The 26,567-nt window shown below is 48.7% G+C and overlaps 1 protein-coding gene across 2 annotated transcripts in view; it reads left to right on the forward strand.

Annotated features, from left to right (window-relative positions):
- The first annotated feature begins 5,554 nt into the window (after positions 1-5,554).
- ANXA6 (annexin A6) overlaps positions 5,555-26,567 on the forward strand; it is a 52,042-nt gene continuing 31,029 nt past the window's right edge. Inside the window, exons 1-6 of one of the 2 annotated variants that reach the window (XM_079144142.1) lie at positions 5,555-5,668; positions 16,165-16,208; positions 22,952-23,042; positions 23,875-23,969; positions 24,494-24,607; positions 26,042-26,132. In XM_079144142.1, the coding sequence (XP_079000268.1) occupies positions 16,191-16,208; positions 22,952-23,042; positions 23,875-23,969; positions 24,494-24,607; positions 26,042-26,132 (409 nt within the window). In that variant the 5' untranslated portion in view covers positions 5,555-5,668; positions 16,165-16,190. The remainder of the gene's footprint in view (positions 5,669-16,164; positions 16,209-22,951; positions 23,043-23,874; positions 23,970-24,493; positions 24,608-26,041; positions 26,133-26,567) is intronic. The other variant, XM_079144141.1, reaches the window with a different exon arrangement.

The raw sequence follows: 26,567 nt of genomic DNA on the forward strand, positions 1-26,567 counted from the left end.
TCTGAACATTCCCATCAACATACAAATGTGCTGCTATGTCTTCAATCTTAAAAAAAGAAAAAAGAAAATCAAAGAAAAGCCTTCTCTTTTCTCCATTGCTTCTTTTTCTTGCTAGCCTTTGCAGCAAAGCTCCTGAAATAAGTAGTTTGTGCTTGTTATATTAAACCAGTTCCTATCCAGCCTTTGCCCCAGCATTCTACCACTCTGCTCTTCACAGCAAGAGAAACATTGCCCTTCTCATTGCTAAATCCACGATGGGCCTTGTCCTGCTTGACCTAAAAGCAGCATTGATGTAACTACCATACCCTAATCCTTGAAGCACATTTTTTCACTTGCCTTCAGTGCTCTCCTGAGGTGGTTTCCTCTCATCTCACTCTTCCCAGCTCACTTTGCTGAGCGCTTCTCTCCTCCCCAGCTCTTAATGGAAGAGTATCTCAGACTTGGTCCTTAGTTCTCTTCTCCCTTGAGGATCTCACTTCCCAAACTCCGGGCTTATCTATCCAACTGCTTACTTGATGTCTCCTCTTGGAGAAATCCTAAACAAACTGGTCAAAAACTGAACTCCTGATCTTTTTCCCACTTCTACGCGTAAGCACAGCAGGACAGGAGGCAGACCTTGACAGATTCAGAGAAGCCTTTATTCCTTCATGAACTCGGGCACCACTGGGGCCCATTTTCTATATAGGAAAATGGCCGTCAGTTACAGAGGGGATGTTGGTTTTATAAGGTACAATGATGCAATCATTGGAAGCCATGTATGTGCAGTTTTGACCATCAGGGGCTAGTTGTGCAGGTTAAAACTTTAACTTAGGAGGGTGGTTGTAAAAAAGTTGAAACTCATTGTTCTTATTCTGGAATCCATTGTTTCCCAGAGTTTCAGTATTTGCTGTGCCTCCATTCAGGGCTAATTTGCGATGGGGAAAGGGCTAAGTTTAGGGCCCATTGTTATTGGGAAAGGGTGCACTGAGAGAGGTTTAATGTTTGGCGGTTTAATGTTTGGCCAATTTCCCCTCCCTCCTCCTGAGCCATGTTGTCCCTCCGTTTTTCTTGGGGAGTTGTCTTTTAGGAAAATTATTTTCCATAACCCTTCACTACCTTCAAACCACTCATCCTATAGCCTTGTTCATCTCAGATGACGGCAACTCCATCCTTCCAGTGGTTCAGTCCGAGATCCAGCAAACCATTCTGGATTCCTCTCTTATCTCACATCCAGTCCTCTGGGAAATCATGTTCAGTGGACCTTCAAATATATCATCTCTAAGTGCATCCCACCACCTACTCCAGCTGTGTTAGTCAGCTGTGCGTCACTGTGACCAAAATACTCGACAAGAAAGGCTTGGAGGGGGTAAGGTTTATTTTGGCTCACGGTTCCAGAGGTTAGTCCATGGTGGGCCAAATCCATTGTTCTGGCCCTGAGTTGAGGCAGAACCTCATGGCAGAAGGGCCTGGTGCAGGAGCGCAGCTCCACTCACGCAGCTCCACTCACGCAGTCAGGAAGGTGGGGCCACAACAGGATGAACCTTCCAGGCCACGCCCCCGTGACCCACCTCCTCCAGTCATGCCCCACCTGCCTACAGTTACCACCGGTAAGGAGGAGGGGCTAATTAGCTCACAGCTCTCACAGTCCGGTCATTTCACCTCCAAACTTTAGGATTACAGTATGACCACATCCGTTTCACTAGGTAAATACCCTAGAGAACCAAAAACCGTTGCTCAAATAAGTATTTGTTCCCAAATGTTCATAGCTGCACTATTCACAAGCCAAAAAAAAAAAGTAGACATGACCCAAAATTCCATCAACAGATGAATGAGAAAGTAAAATGGAATATATTCTTATAATGGAATCTTATTCAGTCCGAAAAAAGAATGAAATACAGGCACATGCTACAATGTAGATGAACTTCAAAAACACGCTAGAATGGTATGATTCCATTTATATGAAAGATTCAAAATGGGTAAATCCATACGGCAGAAAGCAACATGGTGGTTGCCAGGGGTGGGGGAAGAGGAGATGGGAAGTGACTGCTTAATGGGTATAGGGTTTCCTTATGCAGAGATGAAAATGTTTGGGATCTAGGTAGACAGAGTGGCTGCATGCGTGGTGAGCACTAAATGGCATGTCCCTCCTCTGCTCAACACCTTGCAATGGCTTCCAGATAACTCAAGATTAAAAGACAGCCTGTCAAGCACAAGGCCCTGGGGTCGATCCCCAGCACCCCCCCCCAAAAAAAAAAAAATATTAAAAGACAAAGTCCCTCAAGCCCGCAGGCCCCACGTCACGCGGTGTCTCTCTCTCCTCTCCCGCCTCCCCACCTTCCCATTTCCACTCCTGGCCCCTGGCCCCTGGCCGCTGCTGGAGGCATCTACCGGAAGGAAGCATCCTTTTCCATGGGCATCTGCTCAGTTCCTCTTCTTCTCCATGTCTTTGTTCAGATCTCACTTTTCCCCCCACGACTTTTATTGGTTCATTACCATTATACATAATGGTGGGACTTATTACATATTCATACGTGAACACAATGTGACAATATAATAGGCCAATGTTGTTCCCCAGTATTCTCCTTTTCCCTTCCCTCCTCCCACTCCCCGGGTCCCTTCCTTCTCATCTATGATCTTCCTTTGACTTTCCCGTGATCTCCACCCCCAGACCTTTTCCTTTTTCCTTTCTAGCTTCCACATACGACAGAAAACACAGGACCCTTGACCCTGAGTTTGTTTTATTTCACTTAACATAATGATCTCTGATTCCATCTATGTTCTTGCAAATTACATAATTTCACTTTTCTTTATGGCTGAATAAAACTTCACTGTGTATATATGCCACAGTTTCTTTATTCATTCATCTGTTGATGGGCATTTAGGCTGGTTCCATAGTTTGGCTATTGTGAATTGTGCCGCTATAAACACGAGTATGTGTATCACTGTAGTATGATGACTTTAATTCTTCAGGATAAATATGCAGGAGTTAAGGTACACCTGGGTCACATGGTGGTTCCATGCCTGGTCTTTTGAGGAACCTCCATACCGATTCCCACAGTGGTTGCATTAATTTACAATCCCACCAGCAGTGTAAAGTATTCCTCTTTCTCCACATCTTTTCCAGCATTTATTATTATTATTTGTATTCTTGATCACTACCATTCAGACAGTGTGAGATGAAATCTCAGTGTAGTTTCCATTTGCATTTCCCTAATTGCTAATATGTTGAACATTTTTTCACACATCAAATCTCACTTTCTTACCAAAGCTTCTCTCTAATATCCTATATGATACTGCAACTTCATCTGTCACCCTGTGATTCTTTACCTGCCCTTCCTTCTTTTTGTCCAAAGCCTGTATCATCTATTGCTATATTGTATCTACTTATTGTGTGTCCATTTCCCCTCTGCTGGGCTCCAGAGGCAGAGATCTTTGTTCATTGTTAAAGTTCCTAAAATAGCCAGGCACCAAGCACACCTGTAATCCCAGAGGCTCTGGAGACTGAAGCAGGAAGATTGTGAGTTCGAAGCCAGCCTCAGCAACTTAGCGAGGCCCTAAGCAACTCAATGAGACCCTGTCTCTAAGTAAAATACAAAACAGGGCCGGGGATTTGGCTCAGTGGTTAAGCACCCCTGGGTTTAATCCTGGGTATTAAGAAAGAAAAAAAAAAAAGTTCCTAAAATAGTGCACAGGGCATAGTAGGTGCTGAATACATATCTATTAAGTGAGTATGATGATTAAATGTGATATTGCAAGTAAAATGCTCACAGTAATGCCTGGGCCATAAAATGTTCAACATCATTAGCAATTAGGGAAATGCAAATGGAAACTACACTGAGATTTCATCTCACACTGTCTGAATGGTAGTGATCAAGAATACAAATAATAATAATAAATGCTGGAAAAGATGTGGAGAAAGAGGAATACTTTACACTGTTGGTGGGATTGTAAATTATGCAACCACTGTGGGAATCAGTATGGGGGTTCCTCATATCATAGAAAATGCTCAATAAATGACAGTACTATTGTGATGCTTAAGTAGATCTCACCTCCATCCTCATGGGGTCCAGTCCTCTCCTGTCTATTTATTTATTTGTTTGTGTGTTTGTTTGTTTTTAGTAATGAAGATTGAAAGAGGTGAAATTTACCACTAAACTACATCCTCAGTACTATTCATTTATTATCACTTGAAACAAGGTCTCACTAAATTGCTGAGGCTGGCCTCAAACTTAGGATCCTCCTTCCTCAGCCTCACAAGTTGCTAGGATTACAGGTGTGTGCCACCATGCCAAGCCAGCTGCTTCAGATCTCACTTTATGATGATGATTTTAATGTCTGCCTCCCACTAATTTTCATTCTTCTTTCTGGTTGCACCTTAGCATCACCCTCTTATTCAGAGGCCTAGGTTAGGCTGGACCACCTTCTGTGGGCCACCCCAGCCCTCCATAGTTGCAATCTTACAACATCCTGAACTTCATGGTAACAGCGCAATCCTCTGACTTCCCTGGTAGTAGAAGCTCCAGGTCAAGGCTCCACTTCTTACTTGCTCACTTGGGTCTCCTAGCTTAGTGCCTGGCATGCAGCAGGTGCTCAATAGAATGGGGGAATGGAAAAATGAAAAGACCTATTTTCTATCCAGGTATCCTCATTAGAAGCTTAGAGTTTGAACTACTGACAGATTCCAAGGACCGGCTTTGAAGAAGCTGAATTCAAAGTCAGTGCAGTTGTGCCTTGCCTATGGAGACTCGGCTGCTGAACTGGCAGCCCTGCATTAAAGCTGGGCATCTTTCCTCAAAGGGAGAATTTCTGAGGGGGCAGGGAATGGGAGGTACTGACTTGCACTGCAGGTGGCTTTCCTCCTCCAGGAGATTTTGCAAATCCTCTGGGGAGGGGGCAATAATTCTCTGTTTCCTCTGGATTCCCAAATAATTTGGTTTTGTTGTTGTTGTTCAGTGGATTACAATTTCTGGTCTCCCTTTCTGCCCGCCCGCTACACTTCCCTGAGACCAGCACAAATACACGTCCCTCTGGAATCACTGACTCCACGTTTGAACCCTGACTCCACAATTTTCTAGCTGTGTGACCTTCATCACGAAGTTGTCCTCTTCTGGGGTCTCGTCCCTTGGAAAGTGCATAAATAATGCCATTGCCCCGATGGGGCCGTTAAGACAGGAAATCTGATCAGGCTGATAAGGTGCTGGGCCGCGATTCGGGCAAATCTCAATTTTTCTGTTTCTCAACAAAGCCTTGGCGAGTTGCAGGAATTGGGGGAAAGTGTCCAGAACCGGGAACCGGGCGCTCTAACTTCTAGCCCGCCTGACCTTGACCAAATTCCCCTACCCTCTCTAGATCTCAGGTCAAGGGTCTGAGACCTGACCGAGGTTCGAGGTTCGAGGTTCTCCCGGCGGGCACCGCCCCCCCCCCCCCCCCCCCAAATCCCAAACTGGTGACATTCTAAGATTCCAAAAGCGACTGAACTCTGGGGTGGGGGCGGGGGCGGGGGCGGAGGAGGGGAGGCGGGAGAGCCGGATTGGCCTCCGCTCGCCACGTGTCGCGCGCGGAGCCGCCCGCGGTCCGCCCCGCCCGCCCCGCGCTGCGGCTGCTGCTGCTCAGCTAACGGGCTCCGACCCAGCGAGCTCCGCGTCCGCGCGTCTGTCCGCCGCCCGCGACTAGAGGCCTCCACCGCGAGGTGAGTGAACGGAGGTCGGAGAGGGGAGTCCCGCCGGAGGCTGCTGGGACAAGCGACGGACGCCCAGTCCTCGACTGATGGAAACCCCCCGCTGGTTCTGGGAGGCGGCGCGGCAGCGGGGAACCGCAGGGCTCCGGGACCCGAGGGCGCGGTAACCCGAGAGTGTCGCGGGCTGGGTGTGTCTGCGGCGGCGCAGGGAGCAAATTGAAGGCTGGAGGCGGAGGAGCGCCGGCGCACAGCGCCCCTGCTGGGGGACGGGGTGGAAGGGGAGCCCCGGCTCTGCAGAGGGTGTGGTCCAGGGCTGGGGGCGCCGGGAAGGGCGGACTGCTGGACCTTGTTTGCGGCCCTGAAGGAACTTTGAAGGCCCGGGGCTGGGGACAGCTGGAGGCAGATCTAAGGACCCTCAGGGAAGGATGTGACTGGGGCCAAAGACTGAGCGCACGAAGAGTGGATCCTCCAGCTGCATATAAAATGGACTGTGTGTGGCGCAGGGGGAGGGCTGCGTACCGACAGACGAAGGACTTACTGTCCATACCTCAGGGCTGTGGTGGATCCTCACTCCCACCTACTTTGGGTCCTTGCGTGCTTATGAAGGGGTCTCCAAAGGCTCTTGTGCGGTGGTGGTTTCCTCACCCTTCTTTCTGCTTCCCCTACGTACAATTCTATGCCTTCCCAAAGCTTGGAGGCTTCCAGTGCCTCCCAGAATGCTAGCATGCAAGTAAATGACCCCGAATCCAAATTCCAGAGCCGAAACAACTTGCTGTGTGACCTTGAGTCAGTGATTTTCCCTCTCTGAGCCTCCGTTTCTTTCTCCCAAGTTCAGAGCTGATAAACCCAGCCCCTTTCAGAAGAAACAATGGCTGTAAAAATGGATGTATTTGTCAACTGACAAGACCCATCACAGGTTTGGAAATCTTGATTACAGGTTTGGAATGCCTGGGACAATCCTTACAGGCCCTGGAAGGGGAAAGGAAAGAAGAATGGAGTTCTTTGGGAGGATTTGTCTGCTTCCTTCCTTCCCTTCTTTTTGTCTAAACTCTGGTGGGTCTTCCCTGACAATTCCAAATTTGGGCATGTGACTTCCGGGTTTGTGAAAGGATTTGTTTCCCCCCTAGAATCTGCCCTTTTCCTCAGCTGCTCCTTCCCCCCTTCACCTAAAAACACCTAAAAATTAATAGCCTGCTGGGCAGCATGGCACATGCCTGTAATCCCAGCTGAGGCAGGAGGATCTCAAGTTCAAGGCCAGCCTCAGCTTTTAGCATGGTCTTCAGCAATTCAGTGAATCCCTGTCTCAAAATTTTTAAAAAACTTTAAAAAGAAGGGTGGAGTTGGAGATACGTCTCAGTGGTTAGTGCCTGGGTTAAATCCTTGGTATTTAAAAAAAAAAAAAAAAAATCACTAGTTCCAGTAGGTTGCAGTAGCAGAAGTGGAGGTGCAAGTCTGTAATTCTAATGACTCAGGAGGCTGAAGCTAGAGGCTCACAAGTTCAAGTCCAACCTCAACAACTTAGCAAAACCCTTAGAGACTTGGCAAGATTCTGTCTCAAAATGAAAAAAATAAAAAAAGAAATTGGGGATGTAACTCAGTGGTAAAGTGCCCTTGGGTTCAATCCTAAGCACATACACACACTCAAAAATCAAATACTGACCCCGCTGACCCAGATAGGATTTCCTGACCTGCTTAGACTTTCTAGGTGTGTCTGCCATTTTAGCCCCAATGGACCTTGGTTTTCTAGCTGGCAGGCCCAGAGCTCTGCGGAGGACACTGCCCTTGGGCTAGTAGAAAACTGGGTTACAGTTCCAGATGTGTTAGAATCCTTGGACAAGCCACTTGTCTCTAGGCTTTTGTTGCCCACAGAAAAGTCATTGGATTGGCTCTCAGATCCAGGGCTGGTGTTCTTGCATTCAACTGTTCTAAGATTTAGGATTCTGGAAATTGGGTGGGGCTGGGCCGGGAGGGAAGCAAAAGTCTTCATCCCCTCTGCAGCTGTGACAGTCACTCATCCATCTTCCTCTGCTTCTATCCTTTGTTCCCAAGGCGCCATCCGTTGGGATACAGAAATTATCTGTGATTTCTGGAAGGGCTACAGCTGTTGCTGGGGCAGAATGTGAATTGAGTGTGCAGAGGAGGGAGCTGCCCCTGGGAGTCCAGAGCCTGGTCTTTTGAGGCAGAAGTTGGGATGGGTGGGGGTGGGGAGACCCTGCAGTGCTGGGTGGCTGCCAGCGCCTGGAACATCTGCACTGCAGCACCCAGAGAGAATCCTGGAGTACCAGGCTCTAGCCTCAGACCCAGCCTCTGCCCTGCCACTCACCAGCTAGCTGTCCTGGGCACACCCGCTATCCCTCTCTGCTTTAGTTCCTCTATAGAGGGAAAGACCTGTGTCGGGAGCACCCAGCTGGTGAAGTGGGTTGGGTTTGTATGGTTCTTCTTGCTATACCATTCTGGTATTTCCTGGGGAGGACCAGTGGTATCTGGGGCCTCACTCCCGCCCAGTCTCTCCAGATAACTTCCTGGGTGGGGACAAAGCACAGGATGTGGTCTCTACACTGATTCTTGAGCATTCGCCCCCCACCTCCCCAACTGCCAAAAGAGGGGAAATATGTGTACATGGGGGTGTCTTATGCTCATACAGTTCCTGTCTCGGCTTAGAAACCAGCACATTCCCTTGTGCATTCTCAACTTCCTTTCCTCCTGGGGTTGAAAAGCCCCCACAGAGTCTGGCTCTAGAGGAATCACCGTCCATGACTGTCCGTGGGTTCTTTGAACTTCAGGTCCCCACCTCTGAAAGGAGGATGAGGTTGATACCTTCATGAGACCGCTGATATGAAAGTGCCTTGTACACTGTAGAGTGCTCCCGACAGAGAAGCAAGCGTTGCTGTTATAATCTGAGAAGGGCGTGGTGCTTGAGAAGAAAGGTGACCTGGGTCTCAGGTTCCTCATTTTGTAAAATGCCATCTTTGTGCTCCTTAAATAATAACCATAAAAAGGTAGCCACCATTATTTATTGAACCCTTACTGTACTCCAGGCCCTGGCTGATATGTTAGGTGCTGTTACCTTTTATGCTGATTTTGCAGATGTGGACACTCCAGCCCTCAAAAATTTAAGGAAGAAATAATAATCACAAATGCTTATTCTAGTGCTTTCCATGTGTTGGGTGCACTGCTCAGTGCTGAACTCCTTAATGCTTTCACCCTCACCATAACTCTTGAGGTAGGTGCTGTTTCTACCCCCATTTTACACGAGACAGGTGCACAGAGGTTATATACTTGTCCAGGGCCACACAGTCACACGTAGCACCTCGGGGCTTCCTTCTCAGGTAGTCTGGCTCCAGGCTATACTGTGAGCTACTACATTTGCTGCCTTTTACAAAAGTGATCTGAGCTAGGATTCAAACCCAGGTCACAACATTTCCAATGCTGGGGCCGCCATATGATCTCCTGGAGTTTTGTCCAGCTGAGAATCAATGGTTCTGGGTCAGGAGGGCAAAGACACTGCTCTCTAAGAAACCCGAGTGCCTGGAGCTGGGGGCGTGCCCAGGCCCAGGGCCAAGGATGGCATTTACCCTCACTCCATCAGTGGAGGCTCATGGAGGGTAATAGGCTGCTCCTGGGTGTCTTCCTGCGTGGACTGGGGGAACCCATCAGAAAAGGAGCAAGGGAAGGCTCTAGATTTTGTGTGTGTGTGATGCTTGGGTTGGAACCCAGGGCCTCATCCATGCTAGGCAAGTGCTCTACCACTGAACTACAGCCCCAATCTGGAAAGAATGTAGATTTTATAAAAACCAGAGCCTTCAAAGAGGGGTATACACACCCTGGATGCACTGAATTCGATATCCTAATTCTAGGATACAGGAAGAAACTGTCAGACTCTTATATGTACTTTTAATATCATTTTTAAAGTATATTTTTGTTCATCATGCTAAATGCTATTTTTTCTTTTGTTACTGGTGGTGGTGTATAGGATCCAAAGAATTTTGCAAACTGCTATGTTAGGCTGCCAGCTCTGTGGGGGCAGGAGCCTCATCTGTCTCCTTTTCTGTTCTGCCCCTAACTCCTACCAGTGAGCCTAGTTTGCTCCATAGGTATGTTTTGAAAAATGAGTCCTGGGTTAATCAATAATGTTCTTTTTGGAGTTGGACAAGTTACTTAACCTCTCAAGTTCTTTTCTCTTTGGCTGTGGAATTGAGGAGTGAAGCATGGTTTGAATAATCTAGATGATTTTATTTTTTATTCCTGTGACTTTTCAAGGGCATCCCTAATGGAAGCTTTTAGAACCACTCCAGACATTTCACTTGACAATCCTTAAGAGACACCTCCGCTTGCCAAGGGCAAGGATTTAATCTCTCTAGGGGGCTCAGCAGAGAAGCATATACAGTAAATATAATAATTTTCAAAAAAAGGCAAAATCATGACTCACCCAGATATAAAAATGATCTTGGGCTAAAAATTTGGTACTCATTTATCAACAATAAGAGCAGGCAGATGTTAGCTCAGAAGAGAATTGCAAATGCCTTTATATTGAAAGGAATATGCAACTAGAGGTAAAACTGGTTTTTCCACTTGAGGAGGAGGAAAGCCCATTGAACTTTCAGCAGATAGGGACCAAGTGAGCAAGTATTAGAATTACTTGGCATTACCATGAATCATCTACATTTGGGCTATAAATAGCTGAAAGACAGCAAAAGATCAGAATCAGATAGCCTGGAGGATTTTCCTTTGAATTATGGATTTTTTTCTCAGAATACTTGGGAGGCAGGCAGCCTCCATACAGTGGAAGAGTGATAAATTCACAAGAGTTGACCAAAGCCAGTCAGGTCAAGGTAGTTTCAGAACACTGCAGGGTTTCCAAGGAGGGAGTGATTGCTCCTGGCTTTCTAGAAGATGTGGTATTTGAATCCAGCAGGCAACGGGGGTGCTCTACGTCCTTGGCTGCACATCAGAATCACCTAGAAAAGTTTTTAGAAATTCCCAAAGCCCAAACCTCATCCCAGAGCAGTTAAGTCAGTCTCTGAGGGATTTTGCAAAAGTCCCCGGGGTCATATTAATGAAGCCAGGATGGGGAAGCGCTGGTCTAGGTTCTCAAAGTCTGGATAGAAAATGCTGGTGGAGAGTTCCTGCTTTAGGGGAAGGAGAAGTTGTTATGGGTGAAGGGGTGGGAGGTGAAAGCAGATAAATCAGGAAGGATCCCCCAAGGACCTTGAATGCTGAGCTAAGAATTTTGGCAACCAAGGGCACCGTGGGAGATGGTGAGCAAAGGAGTGACGAGCTCAAGTGATAGCCCCTGGGACCACTGGAAGCACAGAGGTGTAGGGGTCTTTGTTGTTGTTGTTGTTGTTGTTGTTGTTGTTGTTGTTGTTTGGTACTAGGGATTGAACTGAGGGTTATTCAACCACTGAGCCACATCCCCAGCCCTATTTTGTACTTTATTTAGAGACAGGGTCTCACTGAGTTGCTTAGTGCCTCACTTTTGCTGAGGCTGGCTTTGAACTCTTGACCCTCCTGACTCAGCCTCCTGAACCACTGGGATTACAGGTGTGCACCACTGTACCTGGCTATAGGGGTGTCTTAAATGTACTTTTCCCCTCCAAAGTTTCAATTTTTTTTTTTTTTTTTTTTTTTTTTTTTTTTTGGTACCAGAGATTGAAGTCAGGCGCCCTTAGCCACTGAGCACATCCCCAGCCCTTTTTAAAAATATTTCATTTAGAGACAGGTTCTCCCTAAATTGTGTTAGGGCCTTGCTAAGTTGTTGAGGCTGGTTTTGAACTTGTGATTCTCCTGCCTCAGCCTCCTGAGCCACTGGGATCACAGGCTTGTGATACCACACCCAGCTAGTTTTGATAATTTTAATCTATGAAATGAATTGATGTCATACAGATTCACAGGGGGAAAATGCACGCTTATAGATGTACCACCCAACATGGAAGCCAGGCACAGAGTATGAGAATCAATGAGGGGCAAGATGGATGAACCTTCTACAGAGCTAAGCAAAGGAATGGGGGCTGGAGCTTCTGGAAGAAAGGAGGTGGAGTAAGCAGTGGAAGGTTGTGAGGGGAAAATGTCACTGTGAGCAATAATTTTCTTGTTAGTCAGATGAAATCTTCCAGGCTAAGCTACCTGTGCTCCTATCTGGGCCAGGCGTCAGACCCCAATCTCTTCTTCCTATTAAAAGATCTTTTCAACACAGAAAGGTGGGTATTAGATGATACCTCTGCCTGCATCTGCTGTTTACTTTACTAACCCAGATGTCAACCTCTTTTTCTGAAAGCACAACTTTGCACAGCCTCTCTTATGTCTGCTTTCTTTGAATAAATAACCCAAAATATGCCAAAGAAATGCGTTTGGAGCCATGCGGTTAATCTCAGTGACTCAGGAGGCTGAGGCAGGAGGATCACAAGTTCAAGGTCAGCTTCAGCAACTTAGTGAGATCCTGTTTCAAAATAAAAAGGGTTGGAATGCAGCTCAGTTAGTAGAGCATCCTGGGTTCACATCCCCAGTACCAGAGAAAGAGAGGTAGACAGACATTTGGGGGTAGGATGTTTTACCCTCCCACAGAAAGTTGGGTGATCTATGTGCATCATCTTTCAGTACCCCACAAAAACCATACAGGACAGTCTTCTCAGAGATGAGGAAACTGAAGCAGAGAGAAGTTACATAACTAATCCAAGATCCTTAGCTAGGAGTTTGCAGTGTCAGGATTCGAACTTGGAGACCTTGACGGCAAAAACCTGCATTTATTACCATGCTAGGATGCTGTGGACTTTGAAAATGTTTGTGCTTGTCATAACGAAAGTTACCGTTTATTGAGCCTTTGCTGTGTGCCAGTCAACCATGCTAAGTGCTTTTCATCTGTGATTTCATGGTACAAGTTGGTGTTTCTATATGCATTTTGCAGACGTGAAATCGAGGTTTAGTTGAAGTAACTTATCTAAATCATAAACTGGGGGAGAGCTGGGCCTCAAAGCCCATGTTTATGCATAACTTGGGGAGACCCTGCCCCTGTCCAGCTCCCTAGGATTGGCTGGTGGTGACCTGCTTCTTCTAGAGTCAACCCTTCCCCAAAAGGGAAGGATAAAACGTGATGGCATGCTCAGGGGGGTGACAGTGGGTGGCCACACAACACAAAGCCACCCAGGCACCTCCACCCCAGCTGAATTTCTGGAATGATCAGCTGTGATGGGTTCTTTTGGGTGTACATATCAGAAAAGATTCAGAGTTCATGGGAGGAGAAGGGTGCTGAAGTGGAATCCTGTGACCTGGGAGACACCCTTCCAGGACCCATATTCTGCTGTGAAAATCCCTGGCTGAAATTTATAAAAGCCCCTCATGGCAACTATGGATCTTCCCAAAGAGGAAGTGTTACACATTGTTCCCATCTTATCAGTGGAGAAACTGAGGCCCAGAGTGGAAACCCAGCTTGTCCATGGTTACATAGGGGCAGACTAGTAACCAGAGCCTGGGTCTTTGTCTTCAGCATCTTCCTGATGTCCTGTTGTAGCCAGGGTCTACGGCTGTGTGAGGGCTTGCTGTGACCTGCTGCTGTCTGGTCTCTGGAAAGTCATCCTGAGATGCCTTAATCTCTCTCAGAAATCAGAGGCTTGGAGCAGTCGATGGTTCCGTACCCTGCTGGGATTCTGGAACATTGGATATAAAACTTTCGCCTAGTTTAAGAAGTTTGATCTGATTTGCAATGGGAGGGATCAGAGGTTCTCTTAAATCCAGGGTAAGTGTAAATGGCACATCTGTTCCAGAGCTTCTCTGAACCCCTAGAGGGATCCACAGGGAGACTGGCCATTTGAACTGAAGTCTAAAAGTCTAATTGTGGAAGAAATTCCCTTTTCACATAACGCATGAGACGTGCAGTCATACAGGCCCCACAGAAACTATTCTTAGAGCTGAGACCATTTTCCCGAAGGCTTAGGGGCCCCTCCTTGGAGCAGTCTCTCCTTGGAGAGGGGCTTTCTTCCAGAAGATTCTGGGCAGCAGCCAGCTACCAAAGTTTCCAGCAAACAAGGCCAACGGAAACTGCTTCAGTGTGCAGGTGATGAACTTCAGACCTCCCTCCCCGTGTCAACTGACTTCCTGGGCCTCATTTAGTCGGACTCTCTGCTAGGCTTGGGGTTCCCTCACCCTTTGCCTCCCCCACCATGCCTCAGACCTGGGGAAATCCAGAGCTGGCTCCCAGCCCAGTCCTGGAGTGGTGTCCCCCAGCATGCACGCTTACACACACACACACACACACACTCTGTGAGGGGCTGTAGTTTCCATTTCCTGGTGAAAGCTGCATATTTGTACCAAGAGGCCCCTGGTTGCTAGGGCAACAGCAGGGTTTCCTCGAGCAGAGCTCAGCCCAACGGAGCTGGGTTTGCAGGAGATCTCCTTCCCTCCCAGCTCCATCTGATGAATGTCCTTTGCTGCAGTTTGGGGAACTCATCAGGCAGTGGGGACACATGAACAAAGCTCCTGTCCTCAACCCCACAGCAGTATAGTAAAGTCACCATCTACTGAGAACGTGGCTGTCCTCTGACCTGGAGATGACTTCGGTCTCATCCTCCAACAACCCTATAAGGGAGAAAAAGGAAAGGCCCAGTTTTGTACTTAAGATAAACTTAAACCCAGAAATGAGCAGTAAGACCTTAGTCACATAGCTGATAGATGACAAAACAAGCATTCAAATCCAGGTCAGTCTGACTCTAAAACCTACATTCTCTCCACTATGTCCCACCATGTCCAGTGACCACCAGAGAGGATAGGATTGTGGACTGAGGTCAGGGGCTGGTTTCTCCAAGATTTCCCCTGAGATTTGAGGAATATGTAGAGGACTGAATGCTTTGATCTGGAATGTCTCCGTGGTTTCTGTCATCCCTTTCAGTTTACTGAGTACGTCTGATTGAGTTTGTTATTTTTACTTTTAAAAAGCAATCCATAGGGGACTGGGGTTGTAGCTCAGTGGTAGAGTGCTCACCTAGCATGTGTGAAGCCCTGGGTTCGATCCTCAGCACCACATAAAAATGAATAAGTAAAATAAATGTACTGTGTGCATCTACAATTTAAAAATATTTTTATAAAAAGCAATACATGGACTTGGTTGAAAGAGATGAGATTACATAGGCCTGCTTAGTCAGAAAGCAAAGTTCCTTCATTTCTCCTCTTTTTATCCTGAGAAGTTTGCTTAGCTTTCATCTCTTGCTTTTCTGCTGAGAGTTCTCATTAACCAAGCGCCCATCCACTTCCCTTCCCCTTTCCAAACCAGTTACACCCTCGTTTTCATTTATTTTTAGGTAATATACCTGTATCTCTTGTTCCTTTACTGTAGACCCCAGCTCCTGACACCCCCACCCCTTACTCCTTATCCATTTTTGATGAGATCATGTGTCTTGTTCAGATTCCCTACAATGGCCTTGACTCATAAGAGAAATTTCATCAGAGAAAAAATATCAGACTTCTGTGTGTGTGTGTGTTTGTGCTGGGGAGTGAAACTGGGGTATTTTCCCACTGAGTTACATGCCCAACCCCCAGCCCAGTGCCCCCCACCTCCTTTTCTTGAGACAGTGTCTTGCAAAGTTGCCCAGGTTGGCCTTGAACTTGGGATCCTCCTGCCTTTCCCTTCCACGTTTTTGGGATTACAGGCATTTGCCACCTCGCCTCCTGCCCCAGTCTGGTCAGCCTCCTTCCCCTCCCTGCTGCTACCTCAGCCACACCAAGCTCTGTATTGTCCCTCACTCTCACTGCCCCAGGGGGGCTTCATGACACCTTCTGAGCAGCCACTTGGGATTATACCCTTGTCACTCTCCTGGCCAAGCTTTGTCTTTTCTGGTGGTCCTTATCACAACTTGATGCATGCATTCCTCACTCTTCCCCATTAAGGCCCAAGCTCCAGAAAAGCAGGGCTTTCCGGTCTCTTACTTCCTGTGTTCTAGAGCAGGGTCTAACTCAGGATAGGTGGTAAGCAAATGCTTACTGACTTGTGCTAGAATGGTAGACCTCAGAGAGGTGCCGGCAGGAGCCCCTGCCTCTGTCTGGGAAGTCCCGAGTTCTGACTTGGAGAAAGGCCATGCAGGGCGCAGATAGCGTGGACTCTGGAATCTGGACTCTGACTCTGAAGCTGAAATGGTTGGATTCCATTCTAAACTGGTTGACCTCGGACCACACATGTGGCGCCCAGCCTCCATTTCCTCCTCTATAGAGAGGGGTAATTTGATGCCTGGAAGGACTGACGTGAGGAGGGTTGGCGTCTGGGCAAGTGCTCTGCAGGGCCTAGTGGTTGTTGGGTCAGTAGTCCTGCCCGCCCTCCCTCTCAGCTCACCCTGGTGTGATTGGACACCATCTAGTCCATTGATTATCATCTGAAAATATATACTGATCCGGGCCAGGTCTTTGGATGTGGTTTAACCCGAGGGGCTTGAGTAAACAGCAAGGTGAGGAAATTGGGGTGGGGGTGAAGAATGGAGAGGAGCAGAGTTCAGGAGAATCTCACAAACTCTTTTTCTTTTCCACAGTGGTTTCTTCTGTAGAACCTGACACCATGGCCAAACCAGCACAGGTAAGGAACTTCTCTCTCCTGAAGATTGTGCTCTGCCTTCCCTGGGCCTGGGCTCCCCCTAGAGTCATTAGACCTCCTGCTACCCCCTGATACCTTCTGTTTAAAAGTATTAGGAAAGATTCTTAGGTCCTGTTACAAGTCACAGCTCTTCAGAAGCAAGTCACTGATGATAATATACCATATATCAAGCAGAAAAGGATGTTCATTGACCCAAATGGTTGAGAAGCACAGGACTTTAGGTCTGGCTTGATCCAGGGACCCAAATGATAGAATTGGGATTCTTCCTCTGTAGAGGGCTTCCTCTGGGTGGCCTTATTCTTGTGTAGGTCCTTCTTTGTCTGGCACATTAGCTACCAGCAGCTCCAGGTTTTCATTCCTCTGCTTTAGTAGACCAGGAGAAACCAACATAACTTATGCCCAGTGCTTCCAGAGGAAGACTTAGGTTTCATTCCTGTTGACCTGGCCTGGGTAACATGGCCTCTCTTGGAACCAGGAGGTTGAGTTGGTTCCACATGAACGACATGTCCCAAGAATGGTTCCTCAAGAAGGAAATAGATACTCAACAAGCCAAAAAGCAATAAAGTCATCTCTGCTCTGGAGATGGGGATGCTCCCTGTCACATGCATTCAGGATTGTATTTCCCTGGCTTGGAAGATTCTAACCTCACTTTCTCAAGCTGTCTGACATGCTGCTGGGGAGTAGAATATGAGACATGTTGGAACTTGAACTCCTATGTGACTAAGACTGGGTTCTTTTCATGGTCAGACCAAGGGATCACCCTTGCCTGAGAGTGGTCCCTGGTGGCCGACCTTACAGAAAGAGTCAGTAGGATAATGGCATTGGAAGGGGAGAATAAAACTGAGGGATGCTGGACTTGGCTCTTTTGGAGTTAGGAGTTCTTCACTTTCTTTGGGTCTCATTTGCCCCTTACAAGGTGGCTAAACTCAGTGCTAAGAACTTCACCCCTATTTTTGTGACTTGCCACCCAATGAACTGGGGCCTAAAGGATACTCAGAGCTTATGTAGAGCTGTTATATGACATAGGACCAGCACCCTCAGGAGAACTCTGTGTGGCCTCCCTACCAAGCCCCAAGGGACACACTTTGCATGGTGGCCTCTGACCACAAGGAGAGAGTATTTGTGGTTATGGGCAAAATTCCAGGACAGAGCTCTTGCCATTTCCCCATTTCCAATTTGTAGTCAGGCCAGATGGGCATTTGCATTGCAGGACACCAGAAGACCCAAGTGGGCAAAAGGAACCAGGATCTAGGGCGTGGATCTTTGGAATTCTGGGCCAATACTCTCAGGCCAGGCCCTCTACCTGACTGATCAGCAGTTTCATTGCCATGAACCAGGGGCCAGTAGGCCTCTGCAATCAAGTCCCAGTGTGCAGGGCTTAGGGGCCCCTCTGCCCGTGGGATGTGTCCGAGCCTCGTGCACAGCGCTCTGGTGGGGCAGTGCAGGAGCTCTGGGGCAAGCAGGAGAGTTCCCCACCCACAATGAGAGAATGGGGACAGTGGCCTGTGGAGAACTACTCAGAGGAGACACCAGAGGGCCGAGGCGTGGTCTGGGGAGGAGCGACCGAAGCAGAAGTTCAGAGCAGAGAGAGAACAGTGTGGTCAAGGGAGGAAAAGTGAGTTGGTGAGCTCAGAGTGCTGCACTGGGGCAGGGAGAGGTTGATGAGGACAATATTACGGAACCATGAGAGAGGCCACTGAGCTAGAGTTTGTGTCTCTTGCTGCAATTCTTAGCCCTGTTTTCAGGGCTCCAACCCCCACATGCAAACACACTCTTCTCGGGCCTGATCATCCCACTCCATTTTTTTCCACCCTAGTCACTGTGCTGTCCTCCATGTCTCCTTGCAGAAGAGGGGAACTTGCAACCCAAAAGCATGAAGAAATAGTTCAGTGTCACAGAAGTTCCCAGGAGGCATAACTCTTGGCCTCGGTTTCATGGGAATGCAATGTTGAGTATAACAAGGCTTCAAGGGCGTGGCAAGAAGGGCAGGTGCTGGTGCCAGGACTCCAGGGCTGTGGAGATGAGGCCTGGGTCAGGCCCCATCCAGGCTGCTCTCAGCTCAAGTCCTGTGCAGCCAGCTGGGGGATGGATGCCTGCTTCTGCTCTGGGAGGCCAGAGACACCTGCTCCAGCAGCAGCCTGGGAGGGGCCTCAGACCACAGCACCCCAGGGCCCGGGCTGCTCACCAGCTGGCACAAGCACCTGCTGAATATTTCAGGATGGAAAGTCCCTTCCCTGCTCTCCCCTCCCTCCATTATGGGTACCTGTGGCCAGGATCCTGTCACTGTGCGACAGGCAGTCAGGATCAGGTGGGTGAGGAGAGGCTTGGGCAGCCGTGCAGGTGGCACTTAGAGATGCAGAATTCACCCCGTGCGTGTGAGAATGAGCGACCAGTGGTGGGAAGTCTGGGCCTGGGTGCCTGGAGAAGTTGTCTCTGTGTCTCTAAATGTGACCAGTGCTAAGCTCCCCGCCTCCACTTACAGTGACTGATGTCCCAGGGTCCCAGGGTAACTAACAGCAGGAAGTCACTTGGGAGATTTTGTTTTCTTTGTGTAAAGAACTACATAGGAGACCAAGCTTGAGCCTCACTAAGCTTGTCTCTAAGTGGGTCTTTTGGTCAAGCTCTGTGAAGGTCATTGGACATCTGTCCCAGTGTGGCATTGCCTCCTCTGTCACCTTCATCCCCTTCCTTGACCACCCCCACTCACCTGCACTGTCCAAAGAGGCAGAAGGGTCACAGCAGAGGGACAACAAAGGGTAGTCTGCTTGCTGCCATCTCTTCTGTCCTTCATCCTGGGGACAGGCTTCCATCTTCTCCTTGTCCCCTCTCTTGACAGTTTACAATTCCATGACCTTAGTGACTTTGGGCATCTATGAGCTCTGAAGAACCAACACTCAGAATATACCTTGGTACTTGTTCACACGCCCCCTCTCTACCAGCAACAGGTTAAACATTGTCCAGATCTCACGTATCAACCTGGAGAAAGGCATCAGTTTGAACCATGTGAAGCATGCTGCTGTTTAACTGTTTATAATCTGCATAAAAGTTGTGTAGGCCAACTGAGCTTTTTTTTTTTTTTTAAGTCCAACACTGGGGACAGTGTCAAGAGTGGGCAGCTCTGTTTAATGGATGAATTCAACAGGACCAGGAGCTACAGCCCTGTGTTACCCAGGTCCTGACCTGAGTCGTGTGCCCAGGGCAGCCCAGCCAGAACTGGAGCCACCTGGGCAGCATTACAGCCTCTGTGACTTGCTTTCCTCCCCCTTCTATATCACACTCCAGCCACATCCCTGCCCGGCCTCCATCCTAGCAACTCTGGACATCAGCCCCTAAGCACTCAAGAATCTGGGCTTGCTTTCCAGATGTTTCTTGCCCCTCACCCCCAGGCCTCTGCTCTGTGTCTCCTCTGTGTGATGCCTTTTCCATGGCTCTGCTCCCTGGAGCCAGCCATTACTCATCCTGTAGAACTCGGCTTAGAGGTCACCTCCAGGAAGCCTTCTCTGACCTGCTGAGCACATGTTCTCAGTCATTCATAGATCCATTTATAAAACACATCTTTAGGAGTGCCCGGCTGCTCCAGGCCTTGTGCTCGGTGCTGGAAACACATCAGTGAGCTAGACAGGTGCAGTCCCTGCCCACACAAAGCTTCCTAAAGGACAGGTTTCTTTTCTGGCTCCTGCGTTTCACTGCATTATATTTGTAGTTATCATGCACCTTCCCTTCCAGCCTAGGAGATCTCCGTGGTCCCTGGTCCCAGCACTCAGCAGATGCTCAGGGAATGCTGCTTGCTTGGTTGTTTGGATGAGTGATTGAATGAATGGACTGTAGGGTGGCCCTGGCCCTAGCTGCCCTGGAAACATGAGTCTGAGTAAGAGAAGCACTGAGGGTACAAAGCCTTGGCCAGCACTGCTGCCTATTTATAGCCTTAAAAATGGGGTCAGAATGGCACGGGGAGGAAATGGGCCTACCCCAAAGGAGCCAATTCCAGCAGGGATTAATGGAGAAATAATGGTGAGTGAAATAACTCAAATGCTTAGAATTCAGGGACAGAGATGGGGGACATCACTGGTCAAAGCAGAAGTCCTGGGCTGTGCGATGGTTGGCCCTCCCCATCTCCAGCCCCACCGTAGGTGGCAACTTGGGGGAAGGAAGAAAGCTCAGTCTGTTAGAAAGAGCCTTGGATTCCTTTCCCAGTCAGGCCTCTGACTTTCTGTGTGGTCTTGTTATGTTACCTGCCCTCTGTATTTTGGGTCTTAGAACCACATGTGGTTTTTTATTTTTATTTTTTGCTGTACAGAGGATTGACCATACGGCCACTGAACTTGGTCTTACCAAGCTGCCTAGGCTGGTCTCCAACTTGTGATCCTCTTGCCTCAGCCTCCCCAGTCACTGGGATTACAGGTGTGCACCACCACGCCTGGCCTCCATGGGGCTCCTAAGGGACTTTCCCTTCCTCGTTCCAAGTAAGCCCTTGGAGGCGTGGCAAGAAGACTGGAGCTAGTGTGGATTAGGGCAGGTGGGCTCAGGCAGGTGGAGAGAAAAGCAATCATGGATCATGGCAGCAGCAGCCTACCCAGGGGCCAGACAGACACTAGAGGACCTGGCCCCAGTGACATCTTTCAAAGCTTAATATTCCAAATGCTGGTCCCAGGAGTTCCCAGCATGGAGAGAACTTTGCTAGAAATTCAGTGCCAAGAAAACACTCCACTCACTTCCCACACCACCTGCCTTCTTCTTTAAGGATCTTTCATCCCAGAGCCTGAAGAGTATCTTCACTGATTCATGCAACTGTCAGCTACTGAGCCCTTCCCATTCTCTGCTCCCACTCTCCTTATGCACAGTCCCTATCACCCACGGAGTCAAGAATTAAGAGGGAAGCAGGACTAAAGAGTTTTTAAGGCCTTTTGCAAAGCAATCATTCTGATTTCTTAGGCCTCTTTGTTTCTCCATCCATCCCAGAAGCTGATATTGGCCACTCTTCTTTTCTAGTATTGCTGGGCTGGGAGTATCCAGAGAGAAACTCAAAGGCTTTGGAGGTACAATTCCCAGAGGAGGCCAGACAGTTGTTCTGTCTCCTGTTCATTTATTCCTGTGACAAGTGCTTTAGTCTCCTTTGTCAGTCTTTGAGCAGTGCAGAGGGTGGGTCTGCTCCCTGCCCTCTGGGGTTCCTGGATCAGAATGCCTGCCCAGGTAAAGATGTCCTCAGGAATGGCATAGGCTCTAGCCCATGAGATCTGAAGTAAGGCAGAGGGAGCCTGGCCATAGGTAAAGTCACCTTCCTGTTCTCTGAGCTCCTTACAATGTGTCCTGCTCCGTGCATTTGACCTGTCTTAATCTCTCCTTCTTTGCCCAGGGGTACGATCAGGTTGCAGGGGATTCATGGATGGCGGGAAGAAGGCAGTGTCCCTTTCTGGTCACCCGCCCTGTCAGGACTTTAAATAGCAACACTGCGCCCACGCGTGCATACCTCAGAGGAGCCAGCCTCTGCAGACATAAACCAAAGAGCATGGGTCCTGGCTGGGTCCTGCAGTGTGGGTCCTGGAAGACCCAGGACAGTAGGGGGCTTGCTCTACCTGTCCACATCTCACTCCTGGAAGCCCAGTCTGTGGGCCACCCTGCCCCCTACAACTGTTTCCATGGAGCCCGTCCTGGTCCCTCCCCCACGCCCTTAGCTGGAATTAGCCTCTGCGGTTTCCCACATTACCTTGCTTCTGTCTGTCTTAGGTATTTGTCACAAGATTATGGTAATTTGTCTGCTTGTCTCTCTGCTCTGGGGGAGGAAGGAGCTCAGGGCTAGGTTCTTCTCTCCCCAGACCTTCAGCTCCCAATGTTGGGTCTGGCATAGATGAAGTGCCCTGTCACTGTGCCACGTGCTCCGTGAGGAACTCTGCTGTCCTTGGTTCTCCCTGCTCTCAGCTGCTCTCCTGGACCCCAGACTTCTCAGCACAGCGTGGCTGACCCACATCTGACTTCTCTGTGAACCAGCCCATTGTGCATTCCATTTAGATTCAATGTCTGAATCTCCTGGCTCTCTGCCCTCCTCTCCTTGCCTGCAAGGACCATGCCAACTTGTCCTTAGATGCCAGTTCACAGTTCAGTTTACGGAGCCCAGAGAGGTAGCACCTTGACTTGGCACTGAACACAAGGTGGGGTTCCAGGTCCTCTGGGCTCAGGACCTCCCCCTGACAGCGCCCAGGTTTGTGGAGCTGGAGAGCAGAGGGGAGCAGGGAAGGGGTCTGGCGTCTGTGGGACTTCCTGCAAGTGGTTCCTTCTTTGTGCTGGGCTGCCTCATGTCAATGATAGAGATCATCTTAAACACTCCTACAATTGCTAAAATAATCACGTTAATGGAGATGAAAGGACTTAGTAAACTATAAAGTACCATGAAAATAGAGGGATACCTGTTACTCCCACAGGTTCCTTTCCATCCCCTCCACTCAGCCAGCTTTTTAAACCCTCCTCTGAGTGTGGAAGGTGGTGTGGGGCTGTGGGCCTTGGCCAGGCCACCCTCCCTTGGAGAACTGGCACTGTCCTCTGGGCAGATGGTAGCAGCGGTATGAGAGAATCATCCTTACCCTCACTAGCGGTTTATGTGATCAGTACTTGATTTTGCAAGGGAAGGGGACTGAGTGTGGACCAGCGTTAGGTGTCTGACCAGAGGTTGGGGCTGGAAGACCAGTCCAAGTCCAAGGTCAGCACCTCATTCTCTGCTTTTCTCTCCGCAGGGTGCCAAGTACAGGGGCTCCATTCATGACTTCCCAGGCTTTGATCCCAGCCAGGATGCTGAGGCTCTGTACACCGCCATGAAGGGCTTCGGTGGGTGCTATACCAACCAGAGTGGGTCCAGCAGGAAGGAGGATTCATTGGAAGTTGAGAAGAGTCCCAAATGTGGGCATAGCCAGGGTTCTGTGGTGTTGGTGGGGGAGGGGTACGAGATGGTGTGACGTAGTCCTTCTTCCTATTCCTCCTCTTCCTCCTTTTTTCTTTTTTTACAGTGGATCAAACCCAGTGCCTCACACATACTAGGCAAGCACCCTCTCACTGAGCCACATTCCTAACCTTATGGGTTTTTGTTTTCTTTTTTTTTTGTCTGCTTTTATTTTTCACAATTGTATCATAAAACATCCCAGGCGAACAGAAAAGGTATGAAGAATCATGGAAACTTCACCCATAGACCTGCCACCCAAATTAAGGAACTAGTGTTTCACTGGTGTAGTTGAAATCTCCTTGGAAGGACCCCTTCCTGATGATACACCCCTTGCCTTATCTTGTGGTGACCACTATCCTGAACATGGCACTCATTGTTCTCTTAGTTTTGTTTTGTGTTTGAAAGAACCCTGAACCAGGGAAAACACCAGGCTTTCTAAGTCGGGCTCACTGTGTGACTCTGGGTGAGTCCTTGCCCCTCTCTGGGCCTCAGTTTCCTCATTGGTGCAGGAGCTGGATCAGGGCCCTCTGAGATATTGTGTGTGCTCTGCCCCATCTCAGTGAGGACTTGAAAGGTCCCCATGGAGCCTGTGCCCATCACCTCCTCCTTGCGAGCTGATGACTTTAAAGGGTCTGCAAGGCTATGCCCAGGGGAGGAAGCAGCTCTAGAGCTTCCTAGAGGCAGGATGGTTGGAGTGACCAGTGCCCTCCTCTCTCCCAGGCAGTGACAAGGAGACCATACTGGAGCTGATCACCTCCCGAAGCAATAAGCAGAGGCAGGAGATCTGCCAGAGCTACAAGTCCCTCTATGGCAAGGTGAGCACAGCGACTGGAGGGCTGGTGGGTGGGGTGGGGTGGGGGGAGGTGCCACTCACCTGTGTTCTGGTTCTTCCCTGAGTCTTTTTCTCCAGGGCAGCCTCTGCTGACACTTCTGCATCCAGAACCTGTCCTTCCTCTTTTTCTTCCTTCAGTCTCGAATATGGCTAGAGTGCCTGCTGTATGCTGTGCTTTGTGCCACACGTCAGGGCTACACTGGGGAATAAGATCTAAGCAGTGTCCACTCCGTAGACTCCCAGACTGTGGGAGAGACACACAGTGGACAAGGAAGCTGACTGTGGGGAGGGGGCACAGTGCTATGGCCTTGAACCTGCACAGCCTGTTGGCTGGCTGGATCATTTCAGGCGCATTCCCTGAGGTCTCTAAGGTTGTTTCTAAGGGCTGATGATGGCGCATATTTCCAAGAGCTGCAGTTCCTTGAGATTACTAAACCCAGTGCCTGTCAGAGTAAGTACTCATTAAATATAATTCTTATTATTATAACTGCGCTTCCCCACCCCCAGGACCTCATTGCTGACTTGAAGTATGAGCTGACAGGGAAGTTCGAACGGCTGATTGTGGGCCTCATGAGGCCACTTGCCTATTGTGATGCCAAAGAAATTAAAGATGCCATTTCGGTAAGAAGTGAGGGCGAATGTGTGCGTGTCAGGGATGGGGGCGTGGCGATAGGAAGATCCCGGGCTCTACAGCCAGCATCTGGTGAGCCCTGCACTCACCCAGTAGCTGTGTCCTGCTGCAAGAGGCAGCTTGCCAAAACCCTAGCCCAGATGTGGACAGATGTCAGAGCAAAGCAAAACCTCATGAAAAGGGCCCTTGGCCCAAAGCCCCACACTAGGAGCTTGTAGTCCCGAGTGAGTGTCCAACATGCAGCAGGCCAGGGACACACTAAAGGAGGTCCACAGGGCAGGTCCTGGACCTGGAGTGGCTGGAAGGGCCCCTCAGAAGATGAGAGGATCAAGTTGAGCACCAAACCTGGAGAGAGTTAATGGACAGGAGTATGGAAGTCATTCCAGGCTGAGGGAAAATGGCAGGAGAGGTTGTGGAGGTGTTTTCAGGGTATGAGGAGCTCAGTCTGGTTGAGGCAGAGGATTGCCCTCTAGGAAGAAGGTAGAGATTTAAAAGCCCTTAATTGGGGCTGTGACTGTGGCTCAGTGGTCAAGCACTTGCCTAGCTGTGTGAGGCACTAAGTTTGATCCTCAGCACCACATAAAAATAAATAAAATAAAGGTATTCTGTCCTTCTACAGCTAAAAAAAATTATTTTATTTTTTTTTTCAAAAAGTTCTTCACGTTTTATAAGTTGTCCTTCTACAGCTAAAAAAAAATTATTTTAATTTTTTTTTTAAAAAGTTCTTAAATTTACCTAGCACTTCACATTTTGTAAGTTGCTACGGTCTTTGCTGCCAACACACTAACAAGTATAAACTGATACACTTAGCTACGGGAGCAAATATGGCCATCTCAATCTCCCATTTAGTGAGCAGCTAACATCGTCTGCATTTTACAGAAAACTAAGGCCCAGAAAGATGATGTCTTTCTATCTATCTCTTTCTATTTTTCTTTCTTTTTTAAGTTGTTTTAAGATTTTTATTTGATATACAAAGAGCTAGCATGGTTCCTTTCACTGGGTGGATGTCTTGGATAATCCATTCCAGGAAGATCACTCAGTCCAATTTAAAGAGACCTGTGTCCTGCTGACACACTGGTGGCACATGCTGAGCCCATATTTCCCAGTCAGGCTGTGGCAGTTTGAAAGATTCACCAAGAATAAGAGCTGTGGTCAGATTTCTACAGGGGCCTTCGGTAGACCTGCTGGTGACCCACCTGGCTTTCAGGGGTAGAGCTAGGCAAAAAAACAAAGACACGATCAGGTTTCTTAGTGAGAAGTCATAAGAGCAAGCTGCCCAGAGCGGGAGGTCCAGAACCCTATCTTCTGAGTCCCAGGGCAGCAGCTCCCAGCTGGAGTCCAGGAGCTAGGGTAGGAGCACCCTGATGCTGGGTGGCTGGTGTCCTACTATCCCTGCTCCTCACTCCCGTGCACTGCTTCTCCAGGGCATCGGCACCGATGAGAAGTGCCTCATTGAGATCTTGGCTTCCCGGACCAACGAGCAGATCCACCAACTGGTGGCAGCATACAAAGATGGTGAGATGGGCAGGAGGGGCCATCAGGATCTTCAGATATGAAATGAAGATGATTTCAAGGGTGGGACCCTCAGAGTATCTATCCACCTTCTTCTCTCTGATCCTTCCATCCACCCATCCATCTTTCCAATGAGTACCTGCTCTGTGGTGGGTGGATTAATGAGCTAACAAAGAGACACACACACACACAGATAAACTTGATAATAAACATTGTGCTTAAATGTTATGAAGAAAACAAACAAGGATCAGACTCTGGCGAGGGAGAACCCACTTCAGATAGGTCAGCAGGGAAAGCCTGTCTTGGGAGAAAACAAGGAACTAATTGTGTGAAGAATGGAGAGACAGTCCTTCTGACAGAGAGAGCATCAAATCCAAAGGCCCTGAGGCAGAAAGGAGCCTGGTAGACACGATGAGGCGAGAGAGGTAGAGGGCAAGG

Source organism: Sciurus vulgaris (assembly GCF_902686455.1).
Source record: "Sciurus vulgaris genome assembly, chromosome: 6".
Lineage (NCBI taxonomy): Eukaryota > Metazoa > Chordata > Mammalia > Rodentia > Sciuridae > Sciurus > Sciurus vulgaris.